Below are 23,124 nucleotides of genomic sequence, written 5' to 3'. Positions count from 1 at the left end.
GGCTTGGGAGCGTAGCAGGGGGTATGGCAGGGGGTGGTGCAGGGGCAGGGGTGGTGCAGGGGCAGGGGTGGGGCAGGGGGTGGGGCAGGGAGGGCGGTTAAGGTTACAGAAGTATTGCATCAATCAATTTACACGCATCCAAAAGAACCCTAGCTTATTTTGCCCCCAAAGAGACGCAAATGTATGTGCGTTATGCAATGGGTCAATAGCACATATCTTTTTCCCATCTCTTTCCTGGGGTGGATTTCACAAAGGTAGTCCTAACTTAGGACTAGTCCTAGGCAATGCTAAGAGATAGGACTAGGACCAGTAACTCATCCTAACTTAGGAAAAATGTGCTATTGACCCATTGCATAACGCAATACTAACTTAGGACTGGTCCTATCTCTTAGCATTGCCTAGGACTAGTCCTAAGTTGGGACTACCTTTGTGAAATCCACCCCAGGAAAAAGATGGGGAAAATGTGCTATTGACCCATTGCATAACGCATATACTAACTTTAGGACTGGTTCTATCTCTTAGCATTGCTTAGGACTAGTCCTAAGTTGGGACTACCTTTGTGAAATCCAACCCTGGCCTATATACGCGTATATTTTTCCAAAGTACTGTTTCTTAAGCAGGATGCTATTTTCCACTTTCACTAGTTTGATTGATTTGTAAAAAAATGTGTATTTTATAGCAGTGCAGAGCACTGCGCAATGATGTATGGTTTGCTAAACCAATGCGTCTATCGTCACATCACTTGGACATAAACCAACAATAAAATAGAAAATGACAACACAGCTATGTTTTCTTCTTAAAGTCGGAAAGCAAGTACACCGACTTGTTATCTTTTTAACTTTGTATTAAACCAAAAAGTGAAGAGTACAAAAGATACAAAATATCTATATGACATAACAACTAGGCCTAATGCACATCTGAAAAGTACTAAAAACTACCGAGTGATAAGCAAAACTGTAACAAAAATATGTATTGTGCAGGGATTCCCTTGTCAGTATATAAAACTCTCTCTTAGTTCAAACTGAGTTAATAAATGTGACCATTTTGATATGTATATATTTTAATCAAACAACTTAAAGGGACACGTTGCCTTGGATTAGGCGAGTTGGTTTTTGAAAAGCATTTGAAACCGTTTGCTATGAAATGCAAATGGTTAAAAAAGATGTTTTTAAAGTAGGATATAATGATCCACAAATCAATGCGAAAATAAACCCCAAAATTGTACGTTTTTTCCTTTTACGTCATGAACTAACACAGCACACCATTTTGTGGAGTACAAATTTTTACCCCACAAAATGGCCAACCGTATTAGGTCGCAACGTAAAAGGAAAACCGTGCAATTTTGTTGCATACACATCTTTTATAACCGCAGGTATTTCATAACAAACGGTTTTAAACGCTTTTCGAAGACCAATCCAAGGCAACCTGTCCCTTTAAACTATTTATTCTGAATAAATGTTTCTACCATAAATTTTCTATAATCGCTAGATATGTAGGAAAATATATTGTTTTATATCTATTTAATGCTTTAAAAAACATACAGTACTTGAAAGTGTCTTTTATATATATTTAGTCATAAAATACAACTATGAATACAAAATTGGAAATATTTGGAACAAATTAGGCTATTTTGAGCACCACAACAAACTAATATAAAGTACCAACTACAGGGAAACATTAATTTTGGATTGGATGCTTTGGACTATTCAAGGCATTTGTATAAAAATGAATATTGTTATAAAGCTGTTTTCAAAGAAGATATAAAGATCCACACAAATGTACTAAGGAAATATGTGGCTTTCTTTTTACTTTGTTAACTAATACACTCCATCATTTTGTACAGAGCCAAATTCTTTGACTCCACAAAAAAATGGCGCAACGTGTGTAGTTAACAAAGTAAAAGGAAAATGACACAACTTCAATTGTGTGTGAATCAAGACATGCTACTAGTGTAACACATTTACAAAAACATTTGTTTCATGACAAATGCTTTAATAGTACGAAGAGTGCAATCTGAAGGGCACTTTAAATGGCCCTTCGGTTATTGTCAAAGACCAGAATTCTCATTTGGTGTGTCCCAACATGCATAAAATAACAAATCTGTAAAGATTTCAACTCAATTGGTCTGTTGGTCATCAAAGTTGCAAGAGAAAACACTTTTGTTGCACAAATTTGTGTGCTTTGAGATGCCTAATAAAAGGCCTGAAGTCTTGAAATATTAGAGTGAGAAGTTACCTCTTTCTCAAAAAACTACCTTACTTCAGAGGGAGCTGTTTCTCACAATGTTTTATACTTTCAACAACTCTCCATTGCTCGTTACCAAGTAAGTTTGTATGCTAAGAATTACTTTGAGCAAAAAGTGTCCAGTGCCTTTAAAGTCTGCCAGTTTGACATTTCCAGCTGCAAACTAGAAATAAAAATTAGGTGGCTGTTTCATGCCCTGAGAAAAAGTATGCAGGAGACTAATTCATGAACACCAAAACAGTCTGAGGGTGTTAGTTTTGATGTTTATGGTGCTTCTTGTTGGAAGATACATATTCCCAAGTACATCTTTTTACATTTTACACTATATTAAAAAATATATAGAAATACACTTACTTTGCTAATATTCCAGTGACTCGGCATTTAGGTAGTACAGACAAAATAGTACCAATGAATTATTTTTTTTTTTTTTTTTTTTTTTTTTTTTGCCAAGTGATTTGTTCTTTTGGGAGACAGGTTGGTAGATCTCTACTTTGCTCAACCAATTCCTGCCGAATGCTCTATTTCCTAGAGCAGGCACCAATTGATTCTCTTTAACCAGACTGCGATGCTCCATGCCAAAACGAGGCATTTCCAAATCTCAAAGCTGGGGTATTTGCTCACCTAATTCATGAATAATGTCATGAGCTGCAAATAACACCTTGATAGGGCCTATACAGGGTGAGTCAAAAAGAAGTTGACCGGGATTGGTGATGTTTTTCAAAACAAACAAATGACACTCAGAAGTTCACTAGCACTCTCTCCTGCTCATTTAAAGTGAAGGTACACGTTTGGTAATTACTCAAAACAAATATTAACTTAAAAACTGACTTGGTAACGAGCATTGGAGAGCTGTTGATAGTGTATAACATTGTGGGAAACGACTTCCTCTGAAGTAACATAGTTTTTGAGAAAGAGGTAATTTCTCACTAAAATAATAAAAGACTTCTAGCTAGAAGTCTTTTATTCTTATCTGAAAGCACACAAATTCTTCCAACAAGGGTGTTTTTTCTTTCATCATTTTCTCGTAACTTCGATGACCGATTGAGTCCAAATTTTCACAGGCTTGTTATTTTATGGTTATGATGGGATACACCAAGTGAGATGACTGGTCTTTGACAATAACCAAACGTGTACCTTCCCTTTAATACAAAAATTTAAAAAGTATCAAAGAAATTGATAATTTCTAAGAGAAGTTTATGCCTGTTGTACTGAAAGCATTCATGTTTGTAGCTGTCAATGGAATGTTAATGCTTGACTGAAGGGCAGGGCGATAATTTTAGTAGACAGCTAAAAAGTTTACTTTACATTTGTTTTGTCGAGTATTCCCTGGACAGCTTGCAAAATGAGTTCTTTTGTTAAAACAGACATACGTGTAACTCCTCTCAGGAATGATCAATTTCTTTCATTCTTATTTCTAATAAGCAGGAGAGCGTGCTTGTTAAATATGCTTTACTGAACTTTTGAGTGTCATTTGTTTGTTTTGAAGGAAAAAAACAACACCAATCCTGGTCAACTTCTTTTTTACTCAACCTGTATGGCTAAAGTTGTTGTTTTTCCTTTTAATGCCATTTCATTAGTACTGAAAGCTGCCGGCATAGGAAGTCAGAAATGTTAATTTGAAGACAGGAGTTGAATCTTATTATTTTTATATATATTTCCTCTTCACAAAGTTCATAAATTGGTCCTAATTCTGATAAGTCCGTAGTAAAGATAGTCGTAAGCTTGGGCGATATCGATTTATTTTATTCACGATATATCGCCGACAATATATCGCGATATTCGATATAATCACGATTAATTAAATTTGACATCATCAGTCTTCAAACTCCAAGTGAAAGTTGTAGAAGAGACAGTCATAGCATAAGAGAGGTGTTCTAATGACCTACTCTTCTGGTTTTACTCCAAACCTATGGCATGCAAGATGTCTCAGCTAGGAAATATATCGCGATATTGCAATACTTGATCGATATGGTGATATATGGTGATATATCGCGATATATCGCGATATATCGTAATTTCGATCAAAACCTAATCGATCTGATATCGAAATCGTTTCCAAATTAATATCGCGATATTCGATAATATCGTGATATCGCCCAAGCTTAGATAGTCGTACTAAACTTTTATGGTTAAAATCATTTGGAGATGCTTTTACCAAACTTCACATTTCTTGGCCGGGTTCATGTAGCTGTTGACAGGGCAGTTGAATGCCTTGGCGAAATCCTTGCTGTTCTGTGGTGCACCGATAGCTCTGTCAATAAACAAAAGAACAATAGAACTAGATAGCTTAATTGGTAGAACACCGGCACGTAAAACAGAAGTTAGCGGGTTGAAACCCTAGTCAATTCTTCTTTGGTTACGCCAAAACTTAACCAACATAAGAGAAAATGATGTAACACCCATTTTAGACATCCGCTCCAGAGTCGCGTGGAACCAAATTCAGCATTATGTACATGAAAGGTTTGACGTCTGAAACAGTTAGGAGCGACTGGACACACTAGAAGTCAAAAGATCGACTGTTGCAGTCGTTCGGAACGACTCTGCAAGAGCGGCTTGCCTGTCTGAAACCAAAATTGAATTGGGTCGACCTAGAGTTGATCCTAATCTATTTGGTTCAGGGTGCCTCCGGCGTGCCTGTCTGAAATGTGTTTTAGTTGGTAGTCCGTGAGGTCACAGGTTCAAATCCTGGTAAACTCGTCTTTGTCTACCTCCAAATATAGTCAACAAAAGAGAAAGAGGTGGAAACTGCTTTCAAAGTTGGTGTAGTTATGAGAATTAAATATCAAATAACTTACATCCAATAACAGCAAGTCCTTTGACCTTTAACCTTTGATTAGCCCCTAAAAAACAAGATCTATAACAAACAATTTCATGGAGGTAAAGATTTTACTGTATGTACTATCTCAACTGGGACTGGAAGCAATGTTTTTTCCAACACAATAAGCTATTTGCAAGTTAGATTTAAATAGTTTCTGGTACAATGACTTGCTTAGTCACAAGTTACCTCTTACAATTGAATTCCCATGATTTGTCACATGATTTGGGGCAAGCTTTCGCGTAGTTATGTAAGACTAAGAGAAGGTGACTACCCATACACAATTTTGAATGAATGTGTATGGCACAATGGTACCAATGGTTTGCTCATCTGGAGGTTGCTATTCCTATACAAAAGCTTGCCCCGAACCATTTGACACAGCAACTGCCTTGATAGTCGGAGGATTTCAAATTTAAAGGGAATGTACACGCTTGGTAATTACTCAAAACAAATACTAACTTAAAAACTGACCTGGTAACGAGCGTTGGAGAGCTGTTGATAGTATAAAACATTGTGGGAAACAACTTCCTCTTATCTGAAGTAATGTAGTTTTTGAGAAAGAGGTAATTTCTCACTAAAATAATAAAAGACTTCTAGCTAGAAGTCTTTTATTCCTATCTGAAATCACACAAATTCGTCCAACAAGGGATTTTTTTCTTTCATCATTTTCTCGCAACTTCGATGACCGATTGAGCCCAAATTTTCACAGGCTTGTTATTTTATGCATATGATGGGATACACCAAGTGAGAAGACTGGTCTTTGACAGTTACCAAACGTGTACCTTCCCTTTAAGTGGAAACTTGTGCCAAGCAAGTCATTGTACAAGACTTTGTTCAAATCTAACACGCAAATGGATTATTAACTCAGTGTTTTAAAGACACTGGACACTATTGGTAATTGTCAAAGACCAGTTTTCTCACTTGGTGTATCTCAACATATGCATAAAATAACAAACCTGTGAAAATTTGAGCTCAATTGGTCCTCAAAGTTGTGAGATAATAATGAAAGAAAAAACACCCTTGTCACACAAAGTTGTGTGCTTTCATCAGATGCTTGATTTCGAGACCTCAAAATCTAATTCTGAGGTCTCAAAATCAAACTCGTGGAATATTACTTCTTTCTCGAAAACTACGTTACTTCAGAGGGAGCCGTTTCTCACAATGTTTTATTCTATCAACCTCTCCCTGTTACCAAGTAAGGTTTTATGCTAATAATTATTTTGAGCAATTACCAAAAGTGTCCACTGCCTTTAATAGATGAAATAACTTGTTTTAAAATTGTTAGTTGACGCTGAAATTTGTTAACTGTACCTGAATCTTCCAGGACTATGAGGATCAGATAGTATGCTCGATGAAACTGCTTCGGGACGACTAATTCTGCACCAAACCTAGGGCCAAGAAAATATATACAGAATTCAGTCAGTATTCGAACAATGTGTCTGAAAAAAAAGATCTACATACAACAGAAACGACTCTATTTTATTCCATGTAATTAAATTAACGTAGGATCCTGGACTATCACAGCTTCACACTCAGTTTGTATTATGCATTCTCCTGAAGATGAACCTTGCATAAATAGTATTGTGACCTGAGACATTGCATGTTTACAAAAGAGCCACCAAGCCTGGACTTCCTGCAGGCAAGATTTGTAGAAAGCCCAATGGAAAGAAACATAAAATCCTATATTTTATTGCACTGTCCAATTCCTATCACATCTTGATATGATGAAAGGGGGCACATCTCTAAACTTGTCCAGTTTTTACTTTCATACATGTAACTCTTGGATTTATGTGGAAATTATGACACAAAATGTCAACTTTCGGTGCAGTATCTTGCCTGCCAGACTAACCAAAGAATGTACAACGCCACACTCATTATAAACAAAGTTCGCATGGTCTATAGACCCACTTCATAATGACGTCACAAGACCCAAACGGTACTCGCACCCTAACTGAAATTATTGAAGACCTATCACTGGCCGAGGGTTATGCGCTGCGCGTACAGGCCTGCACGTTTCCATCGTTTGACCTCAGCATTTCAAGGGATATATTAGAGCGAGTTCACTGATAAAACATTACATTATACTCCAGAATACAAGTGTACCAGTATAGTATTATTACAGCGACTGGAATCGATCCCTGGCCAAAATGCTTGGGCCACCTGACAACAAACATACACAAATAAACTTCATAACGATGTCATGAAACTATATATATTTGGTTTGCGATAACACCATGTGTGTATCTACTTGCCAGGTAGAGTTTGTTCTTAGAGAAGTGTCTTTCTTTCTTTGGTTTGCGATAACACCATGTGTGTATCTACTTGCCAGGTAGAGTTTGTTCTTAGAGAACTGTCTTTCTTTATTCTTCTTGCCGAGTAGATTTATCGGATGTTCGAGAGACATCTCAGTTCTGAAAAGAAATGTCCTGCTTTTTAACTACTACCCTGGCGGAAGGTATAGAAAATTGGCTGGGACTACTACTTTAGCTTAATATAGACGATGTGACCTATGTTTACATTCAAACCGCCCTCTGTTGAAAATACACTGTATACGGCATGTTTCGCCGGGCAAAAAGACACGTAGTCATGGTAAGATTGGCTGGCTGCCAAAACACAAAGGTTTTGCCCGGCGGTATGCGCGCGAATCATGTTATGGTTTTCGTGTGAGGTCAGAGGTCATATCGTCTATAAGATCGTGATTAACTGCACTTGCGGAGTACATTCTTAAATTGGTCTCAACGTGAAACTAAATAAGAATGAAGGAAAGATTACTTTGGTTATTCTGAGCGTTTTATTTTTAATTACCTGTGCAAAAGACACGAAGAACATTTGCTCCTCTGTGAGATCCAGCCCTGGAAGACGAGGCTGTGGAGGTGCATTGTCCTTAAACGCCTAAAACAAGGATAGAAAAGAGAAAACCAAGAGATAAAACCAAAGTCCTTGGGTTTCGATTCATTAAAGCGCATAACAAAACATTTTGTGGGGAGTCGTCGAAGACAGCAGTTAACAAAAGCGTAATGTAAAGCCTGGCGAATTTTTAACGTCACAGGGCTGTTTTCGCAGCGAATATTTTGCAGGAGTTGAACACAGCTCAACTAATGCAAACTATTCAATACGAATTTGTGACGTTAAAATTCGCTTTGCATTTGCATTCGCATGAAGTATGAACCGGGCTAAACAAGGGTTGGAAGGGGTTACTATCTTACGGGGACAGGGTTTTTTCCATTACAGCACCCAGGCTCTGGAATTCACTCCCTGAAAACCTCAGGGAAATACATAACTTCTCCATTTTTTTCTCAGCAGCAACTGAAGACACACCTGTTGCCACTTGCTTTCCCTACCACTTGAGAATTCCCTCTTTTCCATCTTGACCAGCGCCTTTGAATGGTTTTACACCAGATTTAGTGCGCCTTTATAAATGCTGTGTAATTATTATTATTAATATTATAATTCAATCATCAAAATACTAACCTTAAATGACTCCTTCAAGCCACCATTATCAGCAATGTTTTCACCCTGAGTTTGTTTACCAATAAGCTGTAAGAAAACAAAACACATAATATCCATCAATAATAAGGATTATAAAGCACTTGTAAAGCCTGTCTAGATCAAACAAGACATTTCTCACATCTGTGCTCCTGAGAGATATTGTTGGAAGTGTGGTGTACAAACATAACACAAGTTCATTGTGCGCATAACATAAATGAACATAGATAGAGAGAGTTTACGAAATAGAGATAAACTAACAGACTCCTTCATGCCAAAAGGAACATTCATCAAAATCATTGGTCCAGCTTCACTGATTACCTTTTAACCCAGAACTATTGCACTGGAACATTAATAAAGTGAGTGATGTCAAGTGTGGACCAACGAAAACGTGGAGAAGTGTAATGTGACAATGAAATGTAAATTCATAAATACCTCAGACTGTTTCGCTATTTCTATTGGTGGAGAGCGCGTCACGTGGGTGTGTATAAACCTTTGTTTATGACCGGTAAAAAGTGTTAACTCATGGGTGTGACACGCGACCTAGCACCTGTTCTTATAAGACAGTTTCTTCATTCCTATTGGTCGAGAGCAACAGCTGAAACAGTTGTGCCACATCATGCGATACGCGCGACGCGCACAGCATTCCCTTATAAGGAGTTGTTTACCCGAGGGTGGCGGAGGGCTTTACCATTTCATAGCTGGAGGGGTGTTGTGTTGAAAGAAATCATTTAACAATTATAATTTTTGCATTTATTTTACTTTTTGACCAAAAAGTGATGATGTTTTTGACCGAAAAGGTATTTATGAATGGGAATCAAAGTGTGTTGAATCGGTTTCCAACTAGTGGTTTAAACCCGCCGAGGCCTGGTTCTTTATAATTTACCTCAACTTCGTCTCGGTAAAATTATCAAGAACCAGGCCTCGTTGGGATTAAACCACTATTTGAGAACCTCTTCACCACACATTGATTCCCTTATTTAAGATGAAGCTAATGAAGTTCCTTGAGCGAAGGGGTAATATCCTCCCTCATCAAGGTGTGAAACGTACCAAACAACTGCACTATTTTGTTTTCTTTGAACTTTGTCCAATTCGTGTGACGCAGCACCAAATAAAAGTGGTTCGGGGGAACAAAACAGAGCAAAGTGCCCAATGACTTCAGGCCCTGCCTGACGCAGTGGGTGCGTTCGATTAGCTTCCCTGTGTCGACATTCGGGTGAGCCCCCTGACAAGAGCTAATCAGACGATCACTCCCACTCTCGTGGTGACGTCATGCACCTCGGGCCAGCCCCAAGTGACCCGTTCCTGACCGGGGTGAGCCCCTGGAATGACGTCAAAGCTGTTCGAACGTACCGGGGGCAGATCAGGGTTGACCCGGGGAAGCGCACCCTCTTGTGAAGATAGTTCAACCAAGGTACATGCAGTAAGTAAATCTTTGTAGAGTGTCATGGCAGAGTGGTTAAGAGCTTCAAATTTAAGTTCTGATGCTAAGTCACCAGAGTGTGAGTTCGAATCCCGGTCATGGACACTTGTGTCCTTGAGCAAGATACTTTACTATAATTGCTTCTCTTCACCCAGGGGTATAAATGGGTACCTAAGAGGGTAGAGGTTGCTATTGTGAATGAAAAAGCCTTTGGAGCGATATGAACTGTTGCCCAGGTTGTATACTCCAAGGGAGCTGAGAAACATTACAAAAAAAGGGATGTTATTGGCCCTATGACCAGGGCACTAATGTACATGCGAATTGGTACGATTATTGTGAAATGCGCTATATAAGAATTATTATTTGCTTTTTGTTTGTTATACGATTTCTACGTACATGTTCACCCGTTTCGGGCATAACGAATCCAGAGTACTGGTCCACGATACACTGCGCTCTTTCCTTGAATTTGCTGATGGAATTGTTTCCCCACCAGGTTTCCAAGTTGCCGACTTTGTCATACTGTCTCCCTGCAGAATGAATAATCACAACTCTGAAATTAAACCTTGCACCTTTTAAATCAACTACCAAGTCGGTTTAACTCACGGTTCAACCCGATCAAGTTCAACTCTGTGTGTCTGAGCGGTTCTAAAGTTAGTCCGAATCGAGTTCAACCCACAAAAGATAAACCGTCCAGGGAGGGGGTTTATCTTTAGACCGCTTCGGGTTTATCTTTTAACACTGTGTGTGGACAGAATAAAAAAGACCACATCCGGTTTAACTCTGAACAGACGACCCATTGACCTCCGTAATCATTACGTAAACACACGGTGACCAATGAACAGGACAATAAACAGGATGTTTGAGTAACAGGGTCGCGTTTGCTTTGACCTCTTAAAACCAAAGATAAACCGGACCGGGTTTAACTCTGTGCTCTCTGAACAGAAGGGGATTTTATTTTTACGACCCCCCCCCCCCCGCTCCTCGTAAAAGTTAAAACGGTTCGGGTCTAATCGTACGCTGTCTGAACATACCCTATGATTAAAGGAAGGTTACAGAACGTTATTTTTTTAACAGGACTCGGGAAAGTACTGAGTATACAGTGCTAACACACATCAGTGTATGGGTAAAAACAAAAATTAATGTTGCAGAATTGGATTTTGCTAATAAAACAGTTGCTGGCAGTGTGAGCGCTTTACGTAATCCACCATATACATAAACTGACAAACCTGTAGAAGTTTAAGATGGATCGGCCATCTGGGATGCAAGAAAACTGTAAAACACCGACTACAAATTTATGCATGACATTGATGCAATAGCGAAATGAATGAAAATGCTCACTGAGCGATAAACTCTAAATGGGAAATTGTATTTATTACTCATCAAATAACGACATTTCAGACAGAAATATTTCAAGGGATGTTTTCTACTATCATCATCATTAGAACGTGGAAGTTTTCAGTACACCTAAATCTGTGATATAAAGTATTTTTTTCTTACCAAATCTGTAATGTGCCTTTAACAATAATAATCAAACAAAATGTATATGAACAATAATTCTTTTTAAAGCCATTATACACTTTCGGTAAACAGTATTGTCCAAGTCCTACACTTCGTGTATCACAACTTGTGTATAAAATAACAAACCTGTGAAAATTTAGGCTCAATCGGTCATCAGAGTCGGGAGAAAATAACAGGAAAACCCACTCTTGTTTCCGTGCGTTTCGCCGTGTAATGACATGTGTTTAAAATAAATCCGTAATTCTCGCTATCGAGAATTGATACTGTTTTAATGTTTTCTCAAAAAGTAAAGCATTTCATGGACCAATATTTCAAGAGAAGTCTTTCACCATTACCTTCTGTAAACCCTGTAAATTATTTGTAAATCTGTGAACCTTTTTATTTTTCTGTACCGAAATTGTATAATGGCTTTGACAAACTAGAAAGTCATGACTGCAATGTGTTTTTAAAGTATCTCAATGTCCTTACCTTGGTCATCGAATCCATGAGTGATCTCGTGCCCAATGACCACACCAATACCACCGTAGTTGGAATACCTTCATCAAATACAAACATCGATGTTAAAATTGATAAACTTCCCAAGATGAATTCAAGACTTCGAATGCGCTTTAGCAAAACCTAAGGACATTGTTTTTCTTCTTCAAATTCAAAGTCTCTAACCAAGAAATGAAGGAGATTGCCTTGTTTCTGATGCCTCTCACAGTGCCAACTTTGTCAACATCCAACTTTTGAACTGGGATTGTTTTTTGTTTTTTATATTCCTAAATTCTCATCAAGACATCCAATAAAAACTTTGTTGTATTTTGACCTTTTCACCAAGGCAAAACTCCTGTATGGAATGCATAAAACCATTTCATAATGACATTAAATGACATTCAAATTTGGCTCTGAAAGTACCAAATTAAGCGACTTTTACACCATTTGATTCAAAATTCAAGACTTCTTGTAAACGTTTGTTCACACTTTTACAAGTTCTTTTAGGAAAATGAGTGGATTACAAAACTGAAATTAACTTTAGAGTCCCTCTTTAAAACAGAGGAAATAGGGTCAAATATCTGGAATAATATTAGTATTAAAAAGAATTGTAGGAATGGTAAAGCATTCTATTTCTCTCTGGGTCTAAGAGTTTACAGTGACAGCTAGATTCTTTCTTACCATGGCAAGTCATGATGGTAGAATGGTGGTTGTAGGATCCCGGCCGGAAACACTGAAAATGGAGTAACAAAACAAAAAGACATTGAAATACAATGCATTCAGATGTTACAGATCATCTTCTTTAAACCGGGGCCAACCTTCATGGCTCTGCTTACCGTAAGCAAAGAATTGGCGCTTACGGAAGCAGGAAACTCTCTGCTTACATCAAGCAAACTTCACGGGTTAGCCAGGAACTTAAGTACACAGCCGACTCATGTGCTACAGAAGTACTCGGGTAGCATCCACTGCAGTTGATCGCCTGCAAGTTGCCTACAAAGTTTGACAAGACCTTTAAAGGGAAGGTACACATTTGGTAATTACTCAAAACAAATATTAACTTAAAAACTGACTTGGTAACGAGCATTGGAGAGCTGTTGGTATAAAACATTGTGGGAAACAACTCCCTCTGAAGTAACATACTTTTTGAGAATGAGGTAATTTCTCACTAAAATAATTAAAGACTTCTAGCTTGAGAATCTTTTATTCCTATCTGAAAGCACACAAATTCGTCCAACAAGGGTGCTTTTTCTGTCATCATTTTCTCGCAACTTCGATGACCGACTGAGCCCAAATTTTCACAGGCTTGTTATTTAATGCTTATGATGGGATACACCAAGTGAGAACACTGGTCTTTGACAATTACCAAACGTGTACAATGCCTTTAAAGGCATGGTCTAAGTATGCCTGACGAACAGGGATAATCATGTTGTAAAGGGCCTTGATCCAGCTTGATCGCATGCTATGAAAGAACCAAGTACTATTATTATATTATTATTTCTATTATTAAATTATTATTGAACTGTTATTATATTATGATGCACATTGGTATAAGGACATGCACTGAAACAAAATTTTGTTGTCAAGTATTGGTAGCCTTGCTCAAGGCAGTCGAATTATTCACTCCGAAAAAAGACCGCCGCTGTATAAAAACCCACCCGTATTCACTGTGCGTAAAACCTACCCGTATTCACTGTGCGTAACATCGCACGACACGATGCCCCCGTACACTATCCGCATGCGGAGGCCGTCAGGCCGACAGCCTTGTAGGATCTGTGTTGAAGCCACTGACCTCATTACTATAATAAGCGAAGAGTTCCCACGGTCAGCTCATTACCATAATGCCCGCGAAAGACGAGACATGTTTACCTCACACACCACCACTACGGACGCATGATAGGGTCCAAAGGTCGTCATAAGGGAAGTGCGTGATTGGACGTCAAAATGAATAATTCATTTGCCTCACATCCTGTGTTGTCTGATAGGTCTGACGAACGATATACATATTCATGAGCTGCATACTAGCATATCCTCGAGCCCCCCCAATTTCGTCCACTATTGGAATTTTTTCAATACAACACATTAAAACGGGAAGATACAGATCCGACAAGGCTGTCGGCCTGACGGCCTCCGCATGCGGTTAGTGGTGTACGAGTGCGATGACTTGTGTGAACAGTATTCGTGCGATGTGACAGTGTGTATACGGGTTGGTCATTCGGTGTGATCGCACACACCATGCACAGGGTATACGGCGGGTGGGTTTACAGCTGTGTCTTTTCGGAGCGAATAATGCGACTGCCTTGAGCAAGGCTAAGTATTGGTGGAATGTAAGGGAGAGGGAATGTACCATGCCTTAAAGAGCCCATAAAGATTACCTCAATATTTCAACTATTCCATTTTTATGGCAAAATAGACATCGTAGATACTGGTAAATAACCATTTTACTCTCAAAATTTGCATTTACATGTAGCAATAAATAACTTGAGTCAAAAATGCACCCGGCCGCGTGGCTTTTTCAGCCGAGAGTCAAAAACGGCTTATCTTTTATAATGACCCCTTGACGCCAGTGACGATATTCCCCTAATTGAGTTTGAACACAGTTCTCCAGCTTTGGCAAACTGAGGGCGCTATTTTCCACATCAAATAGCCGCCACTGACGTCACGATTCCTTTGTCGCGCGAGTTTGTTTGACCCCGCGTTTTTCAGAGATTTGGCTTGTAGCGTTCTGGAGAAAAACCATTTTTACTTTGTTTTAAGGTGAGGTAAGAGACTCGTTATGTTTTTTGTATGTTTCCTATGGACACCAGCTATTAGCAAACTGTAATATCTATATTATTGAGGTAATCCTTTATTGGCTGTTTAAAAACTGTATTACCCACAGTACAACCCTTGAAAACTGTTGACAGCGATCTACATATTCTAGTACGAAAAAAGTAGCTCACCTATCACATTTTCAGTAGGATTGTAAAATGCATTCACCACAGCTGGGCCAGAACCAAATCTGAGGAAAACAACAACGAACCCTGACATAATTCTATTATGGAAAAAGCACAAAGCACACAGGCAAGCAATTTAAATGTGTTATTTTGTTCACAAATTGTACATGTGATGTGGAAGTGTCGTGGCCAAGCGGTTAAGAGCACCGAATTCAATCTCTGGTGTTTCTGATCAGCAGAGTGTGGGTTCGAATCCCCAGCCGTGATACTGTGTCCTTGAGCAATATTGTGCAATTCATTTTGGGTGGCATGGTTTGTTTGTGCGTAAAGTGCTCGCCTCTCACCAAGGTGACCCCGGTTCGATTCCCGGCCGGGGCCATATGTGAGTTGAGTTGCGCGTTGGTTCTCTGCTTTGCCACGAGGGTTTTCCATACCATACGGTTTTCCTCCCTCGGGGGGAAAAAAAAAATCACACACTTTCGATCTTTGGCTGTGCTCCGTGGTCATAATGAGTTGATGTGGCTGGCAGCCAAAGGCGCCCTTGCATGCCAGCTTCTCGAACACGCTGTAGCTGCGTCCTCCGCAATTCAGCTCTTAGCTGCGAGTAAGGATGATTAGCCCCCCGAATTATTATTATTATTATTATAATTATAATCATAGACGTTAAACCAATATTTGTATGAGAGAAATTGGCTGTTGCCAGCTTGGCGTTTATTCCTGCTTCTGTGCAGTGTTCCCTTGATGAGAAGATCATCTAAACAAACACACTGGTCAGGTGGACTAATTGTGCGCACTCGAACTTGCTCAAAGCGGTCCGTGCTTTATGGAAAGATTTGCGGTAACACCATGTAATGACTATCTCTAAATGAGTTGGGGTGGTTCTGAAAAGAACCGTTGGTCTCAACTCAACGTTTCGATCAGTATTCTCTTCTGAACGTCTTTTTTTTTTTTTTTTTTCCTTCAGAAGACAATCAGAGCATACTGATTGAAACGTTGAGTTGAAACCGACGGTTCTTTTCAGAGCCACCCCAACTCATTTAGAGGTAGTCATTACATGGTGTTACCGCAAACCTTTCCATATCCTATTTCCACCATGCAAAGTTTCAAATCCTACCGGTCCATGCTTACCTGTCTTTCTCCACTGGTTTTCGAAGAGATGCAAAGTATTTATCCAAGTCTCTCTTTAAGTACTTCATGTTGTTCTCAAAATACTTATCTGCTTCCATGTCCAACACCTAGTGATAAGTAAACAGTTTCAAATTCATGATTATCTCAAACCGCTACCTAAATATAGGATTCGAACTGCCTTTAGCTAACGGGCAATCTTGGTGGTCTAGTTTGTAAAACACTGCTCAAGAATTGCTAGGTTGTGGGTCCGAATGCCACTTGAGTAAAATGCCTCTAATTTTTTTCACAGAACTCGGGAAAGTACCGAGTACACAGTGGTAACACACATCAGTGTAAAGAAAAACCGAAATAAAAACACATCAGTGTAAATAAACAATATCTCAACCCAGTGATGCAAAAATAAATCTTATTAATTACCCATTCTTACATGATGCTTTTCAACAAATCGCTCTTTCTGTGAATTTGTAGGACCCATTTTACACACGTTTATATATAGAGCACCTTGTAAAAGTTTACAAGGTGCTGTGGCGCACATATGAAGCAGCCAACTGTGCAAGACACAGTGAACAATAACAGGTTTTCTAATAAAGATAAGTGTAACTTGGACACCGTCGCGGGGTCGGAAGACCAAAACTCTGCTGGATCGATGGACCCACCAGGTGGAGTGGCCTCATCAGCATGGCTGAACTAACTGCTGCGACCCTACAGCGAGGTAAAATCACTCCTGCACCAGCCACACAACCAAGAACAAGTGGGCGATTGTTTCGTCAACGGGCAGCAGCCTATGACCACTGATGATGATGATAACTGGGTTCTTTTACATTTATAATGATAATGATAATATTGAAGTCTTATATAGCGCATGTATCTAACAAATAAGGTACATTGTACATGTACTCAAGGCGATGAGCATATACAAACTTTTAGGAAGATAGGTTATAACAGTGATGAATTCTGAGACCTAATTATTTAGCACCTTGGTTTACAAGGTGCTACGGCGCATATAGCAGCCACAGCCAGGTACACCAGGCGAACCCCTTCTCTTTTACACCAGGCGAACCCCTTCTCTTTTCGATAAGTGAACTGGGTTCTTTTACATACGTTACAGAACACATGGGACCAACGGCTTTACGTCCCATCCGAAGAACAACGCAATGGTTAAGTTTCTTGCTTAAGGACACAAGTGTCACGGCTTGGGGTTCAAACCCAAGCAACACATTTCTGATCAGGGGCCATTTTCATAGAGCTGCTTAAGCAAAAAATTTGCTTAAGCACGAAAATAGCTTGCTTATTTACACATGTTACTGGCAAAAATTTCATGCCACATACCTTGCTTGTGACTGGTAGTTAGCTATTGTTTACTTAGCGTAACAATTTAGTGGAGTCTTAGCTGGTTATCTGATTTTACGAAGCAAGGATTTTTTAGCTTAAGCAAAATTTTGTGCTTAAGCAGCTCTATGAAATTGGGCCCAGCAAATCATGATCTGAGTGTGGGTTTTAGTCCCAGTCAGTACACTTGAGTCCATGAGTAAGACACTACTATCCATTTTTACTTAATCCTTAGGATGGGATGTAATACCATAAAAGCCGTAGGCCTTTGTAATAAATAAGACGTACCCCTTTGTAGTAGTCGTCCAGTTTGGTATCGTTCAGCATCCAGTCTGGATAACCAATGTGAACTTTCATGGCATCAGCCTAATACAAACATCGGAATAAAGGACTGCTCGAAATTATTAACATTTAGACAAATGCACAATCCGTAGTATTTTTCAGGACCCCCCCCACCCCACCCAAAAGTGTATAAAAGAAAATGTATAAATCTTCTGCTATTGTATTCATAAAGTGCAGAATGCAACCTGGGGCTGACTTCACAAAGATCTAAGATCGTAACTGCAAATCAACCTTAGCTGCTAAGAAAAGTGTGATGTCACAATATAAATCACCACGGTGCAACTAGTCTTGCAATGACTTTTAATGCTTTGTGCAATCGACCCCTGGGCCCAATTTCATAGAGCTGCTTAAGCACAAGCAGCTATGCATAACAAATATTATGCTGACCAGAATAAGGTTACCAGCTAAACCAGCACATGTACAATTTATGGCTGGTACCCTGGTCATTTCTGCTTAGCAGACCAAAGTTCAGCAATATTCTTCTGCTTTTAAGCAGCTCTATGAAACTGGGCCCAGAGCCTTGAAACGGGCAAGGCTGAGAGAGTGAAATTGTTGCAACACAGCCCATTCACTGGCTTGGTTTGAAATCTAATTCCGCTCATGATTCATGCATGGGAAGTTTGACGTGGGATATTGTAGCAGCTGCCGATCGACCGGTAGGCGGCGCCAGCACGACTCCTCGTCAGAGCACTGCTGGCCGCCCCTCTGCAGGCCGATCAGGGAAAACTGCTTCTTTGAATCTTCGCAAAACTTGGGTTATTATGAACTCTGACCTTTTCAGCAGCAACTTTTTTATCTTTTTCATCCATCCAATCGTTTGTACTTAGCATGCTCTTGAAGGCTTCCTTCAAGTTGTTGACCATCTGAAGTGTCTGAAAAAAAATATTTGAATAGAAGCTGGTGTAATTGTATCAGACGATACAAAATCGTGAAGATCACAGATTGACATAAAACCTACACGGTCTAATGATGATGATAGTAGAAAACATCCCTTGAAATATTTATGTCTGAAACTGCATAGGCCTGTTTGATTTTAAATAAATAATCTAATTTCGCGTTTGGAGTTTATTGCTCAGGGAGCGTTTACTCATTTCTGTTTTTGCATCGATGTCATATAAAATGTGTAATCGTTTTTTCACTATTTTCTTGTGACCCAGATGGCCGATCAATCTCAAACTTCTACCCGTTTGTCAGTTTATGCACTCAAACTTCTACAGGTTTGTCAGTTTATGTATATGGTGGATTACATAAAGTGCTTTAACACTGCCAGCAACTGTTTTGTTAGCAGGAACCAATTCAGAGTCCAGCTTTCTCCAGAAGTCAATCAGAGCATACTGATTGAAACGTAGAGTTGAAACCAACAGTTCTTTTCAGAACCACCCCAACTCATTTAGAGATAGTCATTACAAGGTGTTACCACAAACCTTTCCATATCAATTTTGTAATTTTCCTCTAAAGGGAGGGTACACGTTTGGTAATTGTCAAAGACTAGTCTTCTCACTTGGTGTATCTCCCATCATAACCATAAAATAAGCCTGTAAAAACTTGGGCTCAATTGGTCATCAAAGTTGCGAGAAAATGATGAAAGAAAAAACACCCTGGTTGGACGAATTTGTGTGCTTTCAAATAAGAATAAAAGACTTCTACAGTAGCTAGAAGTCTTTTATTATTTTAGTGAGAATTTACCTCTTTCTCAAAAGGGAGCCGTTTCCCACAATGTTTTATATTATCAATAGCTCTCCGATGCTCGTTACTAAGTCAGTCTTTAAGTTAATATTTTTTTTGGAGTAATTACCAACATGTACCTTCCCTTTAAAATACCAATATTTAAAGGTCTGTACCTTTGCTTTTGCAGTTGCCGGGAAGTTTTCTGCTACATAAAGCCGGCCTGTGGCATACACGAAGGTACCTGCCTGCACATTCCCGATGCATCTCTTCCATCGTGCAGTACTTGTTGTTGTTCCGTATAATGTGTTTATTAAAGCCTGTGAGATGTCTAGGAACCTTTGTCCGAGCAAGCCGATATATCCACTGACCACTTTCCCGACGAGATAGTTTGCAACGACTCTGTTTTAAAGACATGGAGAGAATATTAATACTGGGTTCTTATACTAAAAGTTATCAGACGAGTGCGAGTGGAAAATATAGCGCTTCTGCGTCCCATATCCAACGCCGCCGAGTTTAATGTGGGCCGCAGACGAGCTATACTTTTTCGTATTCCACGAGCCCGTATGTTATAACAAATTTATCTTCCAGTCTAACGTGCAACACTCAAAGTTTAATTTCAAAACATTATTTCGCAACGAACAGCATGCACGCACACAAAGTAGAATGTAATTTTTGCACTGTCCGTATACGGAGCGTGACGCATTGACACTCACAATACGCACTGTGCAATAAAAACAGAGGAAGTAGTATATATGTTTTTATCCCCCTTGTAGTTCGAGCATCTGATCGGTGGACTAGCGCGTACTAGAAGATAAAGCGTTTTATCATACACCCCTAGGGCCGCATCAAAGCGCTCACAGTATTCCTCCAAGATATGAGGAGTTACGTTTGAAGTATGAGACCTATTCCTTATTATAGCATCATATAATAGTTTACAAGGTCAACACCGGGGCGAACTCCGTCTCTTTATGACAAGTGCACAAGACCAATTACTTATTTTTTGCATAATATAGTAGTTTAAAAGGTGCAGTGGCAAATATGTTAGTGATCAGACCAGGGACACCGGGCGGAAGAGGTTTTGTTTTTTTTGCACGATATGTGGAGTTAAGTTTTGAAGTATGAGACCTATTCCTTTTTGTAGCATCATGTAATGGTTTACAAAGTGCTGTGGTGCAATATGCTGCTGATCAGACCAGGAACACCGAGGCAAACCCTGTCTCTTTCGGATCAGTGCACTGGGTTATTTTACGTGCATTAAACAACCCATGGTCCCTACGACTTTACGCTCCATAATGAACAATTTCAAACAAGAACTAAATAAATGTAGCCTCCCACCTCTTAGGCTGGCCTCCAATCCACTCTGTAACATTCTTTAGAAAGTCTGGTGACATATTAATGATGCGTTCATCGTCTGGTAGAGGTGTGTCTTCCTCGTTTAGTAGCTGGTTGAAGTACGAGTCCCAGCTTATCTAAAATAACGGCAATAACCATGCTTAAAGGCACTGGACACTAATTACTCAAAATGACCGTTAGTATAAAAATTTACTTGGTAAACTGTGGTAACGAGCAATGGAGAGCTTTTGATAGTATAAATTATTGTGAGAAATGGCTCCCTCTGAAGTGACGTAGTTTTTGAGAAAGAGAAGTAAGTTCTCACTTAAATTTTGAATTGAATTTGGGACCTCAGCTGGAGTACATGTATCTGAAAGCGCGTAGACGAGGGTGTTTTTTTTTTTCTTCAATTATTCTCTCGCAACTTGGACCACCAATTGAGTTGAAATTTTCACAGGTTTGTTATTTCATGCATATGTTGGTATGTATGGGGGGTATGTACTGTTTTTAAAATGTCATGAAACATAGAAAGAAATGTACATCAAAGATTAACTGTTAAATGATTATAATGCTACCCTGGGCGAGCAGTTAAGAGCACGGGACTCAAGCTCTTGGAGTTTTGACCGGTGCTCTGGTGTTTTAACTGGGTTTTGGGCATGATACCACTTATAAAGGTAGGGAATACGTGTACCTTCGCAAAATACTAAAAAATTAGTGAACATACAAACTCACTAGGTAAGAAGCACTGCCGCTGTTGATAATAAACAGAAAACAATTCCCTGGAAAGTTAAGTGGTTGTAGGGAGAGGAATTCAAACCATTTTAATCTGAGAAATGATTTATGCGTTATAAAGCCATTGGGACCTTTCGGTACAGAAAAAAAAAAAAAAAAGTTCACAGATTTACAAATAACTTTACAGGGTTTACAGAAGGTAGTGGTGAAAGACTTCTCTTGAAATATTAGTCCATGAAATGCTTTACTTTCTGAGAAAACAGTAAAACAATATCAATTCTCGATAGCGAGAATTACGGATTTATTTTAAACACATGTCATGACACGGCGAAACGCGTGGATACAAGGGTGGGTTTTCCCGTTATTTTCTCCCGACTCTGATGACCGATTGAGCTTAAATTTTCACAGGTTTGTTATTTTGTATATGAGTTGTGATACACGAAGTGTGGGCCTTTGGACAATACTGTTTACCGAAAGTGTCCACTGGCTTTAAATAGTTCTCAGATTGTGTATAATAATATTGGCTTCTTATAATAGTCACTCAACTTTGTTTGAATGGGAGACTTTCGGACGCTAGGTGGCAGCAGACTTACCAGGTAACTTTCCATTGTTACGTAGTTCTGAGCGTGCGCACATGACCGAGAAAAATGGATTTTACCTGGTATAAGTCTGCTGCCACCAAGCATCCCAAAAGTCTCCCATTATGAGACAGCACCAAGTTATGGTTCACAAGGTGCTGTGAACAATATACTGCCAATCAAACCAGGAACACCGGGGCGAACCCCTTCTCTTTTGATAAGTGCACTGGGTTCTTTTACGTGCGTTAGGAAAGACTAGTGCCAACGGCTTTACGTCCAAACCAAAAACGAAGCAATAAGTGTCTTGCTTATAAGGACATGTGTCACGAATGGGACTCGAACCCACACTCTGCTGACAGAAACACCAGAGTTTGAATTCGGTGCTCTTAGCCGCATGGCCACGATACTTTCCACTTGCTAGATAATACTTACCAGAGGATAGGCCGTCCTCAGCTCCTGAAGAGTATATACATTGTACAACTTCTCACTGTCTCTCCTCTCGGACTTTGGAACAAGCATCTAGAGAAATAGAACCCAGAATTAATCGTTCATTCGAAATCATTCACCTATTCCTGAGTCTGAAACAGGGTTACTCCCTTTACAGTCAATACAAATGTAGGCTTGGGGTGTCATCAATCGCTGGTAGAGCAGAAAGCACTACCTCCCCAACTTTACGAAGCAATTGTGGTCAAGTGTATTGCTGCCGGTAGAGCAGAAAGCACTACCTCCCCAACTTTACGAAGCAATTGTGGTCAAGTGTATTGCTGCCGGTAGAGCAGAAAGCACTACCTCCCCAACTTTACGAAGCAATTATGATCAAGTGTACATGTATTGCCTAAGGACACAAGTGTCACGACCAGGGCCCAATTTCATGGCTCTGCTTACCGTAAGCACAGAATCGGTGCTTACAGAAGCAGGGAATTCTGTGCTTACGGCAAGCGTATTTCACGGGTTAGCAGCGAATTTTGGCTAGTGCACGTGCGCACTGCACGTTACTAGGCATTCTACGCTTACAAGGCTAGCGCAGAAATTAGGCAGTTGCAGGCAAGCGGGGGATCGTGATCAAAAGCGCATGATTTCACGGTACGAAGAGCCATGAAATTGGGCCCATGAAATTGGGCT

At 39.6% G+C, this 23,124-nt stretch overlaps 1 protein-coding gene across 1 annotated transcript in view; it reads right to left on the bottom strand.

Moving 5' to 3' along the window:
- Nucleotides 1-822: 822 nt before the first annotated feature.
- LOC139950870 (neprilysin-1-like) overlaps nucleotides 823-23,124 on the bottom strand; it is a 37,302-nt gene continuing 15,000 nt past the window's right edge. The window contains exons 9-22 of the mRNA XM_071949706.1: nucleotides 22,435-22,521; nucleotides 20,696-20,829; nucleotides 19,534-19,759; nucleotides 18,466-18,564; nucleotides 17,639-17,716; nucleotides 16,022-16,128; nucleotides 14,900-14,958; nucleotides 12,642-12,693; nucleotides 11,955-12,022; nucleotides 10,365-10,495; nucleotides 8,531-8,596; nucleotides 7,865-7,951; nucleotides 6,371-6,447; nucleotides 823-4,495 (exon numbers count right to left, since the gene is read on the bottom strand). Of these exons, the coding sequence (XP_071805807.1) occupies nucleotides 4,396-4,495; nucleotides 6,371-6,447; nucleotides 7,865-7,951; nucleotides 8,531-8,596; nucleotides 10,365-10,495; nucleotides 11,955-12,022; nucleotides 12,642-12,693; nucleotides 14,900-14,958; nucleotides 16,022-16,128; nucleotides 17,639-17,716; nucleotides 18,466-18,564; nucleotides 19,534-19,759; nucleotides 20,696-20,829; nucleotides 22,435-22,521 (1,371 nt within the window). The 3' untranslated portion in view covers nucleotides 823-4,395. The remainder of the gene's footprint in view (nucleotides 4,496-6,370; nucleotides 6,448-7,864; nucleotides 7,952-8,530; nucleotides 8,597-10,364; nucleotides 10,496-11,954; nucleotides 12,023-12,641; nucleotides 12,694-14,899; nucleotides 14,959-16,021; nucleotides 16,129-17,638; nucleotides 17,717-18,465; nucleotides 18,565-19,533; nucleotides 19,760-20,695; nucleotides 20,830-22,434; nucleotides 22,522-23,124) is intronic.

This window comes from Asterias amurensis, chromosome 18 (assembly GCF_032118995.1).
Source record: "Asterias amurensis chromosome 18, ASM3211899v1".
In the NCBI taxonomy this organism is placed as follows: Eukaryota; Metazoa; Echinodermata; class Asteroidea; order Forcipulatida; family Asteriidae; genus Asterias; species Asterias amurensis.
Note: the sequence above shows the minus strand (reverse complement) of the source record. Positions and strands in the feature narration are given on the sequence as shown.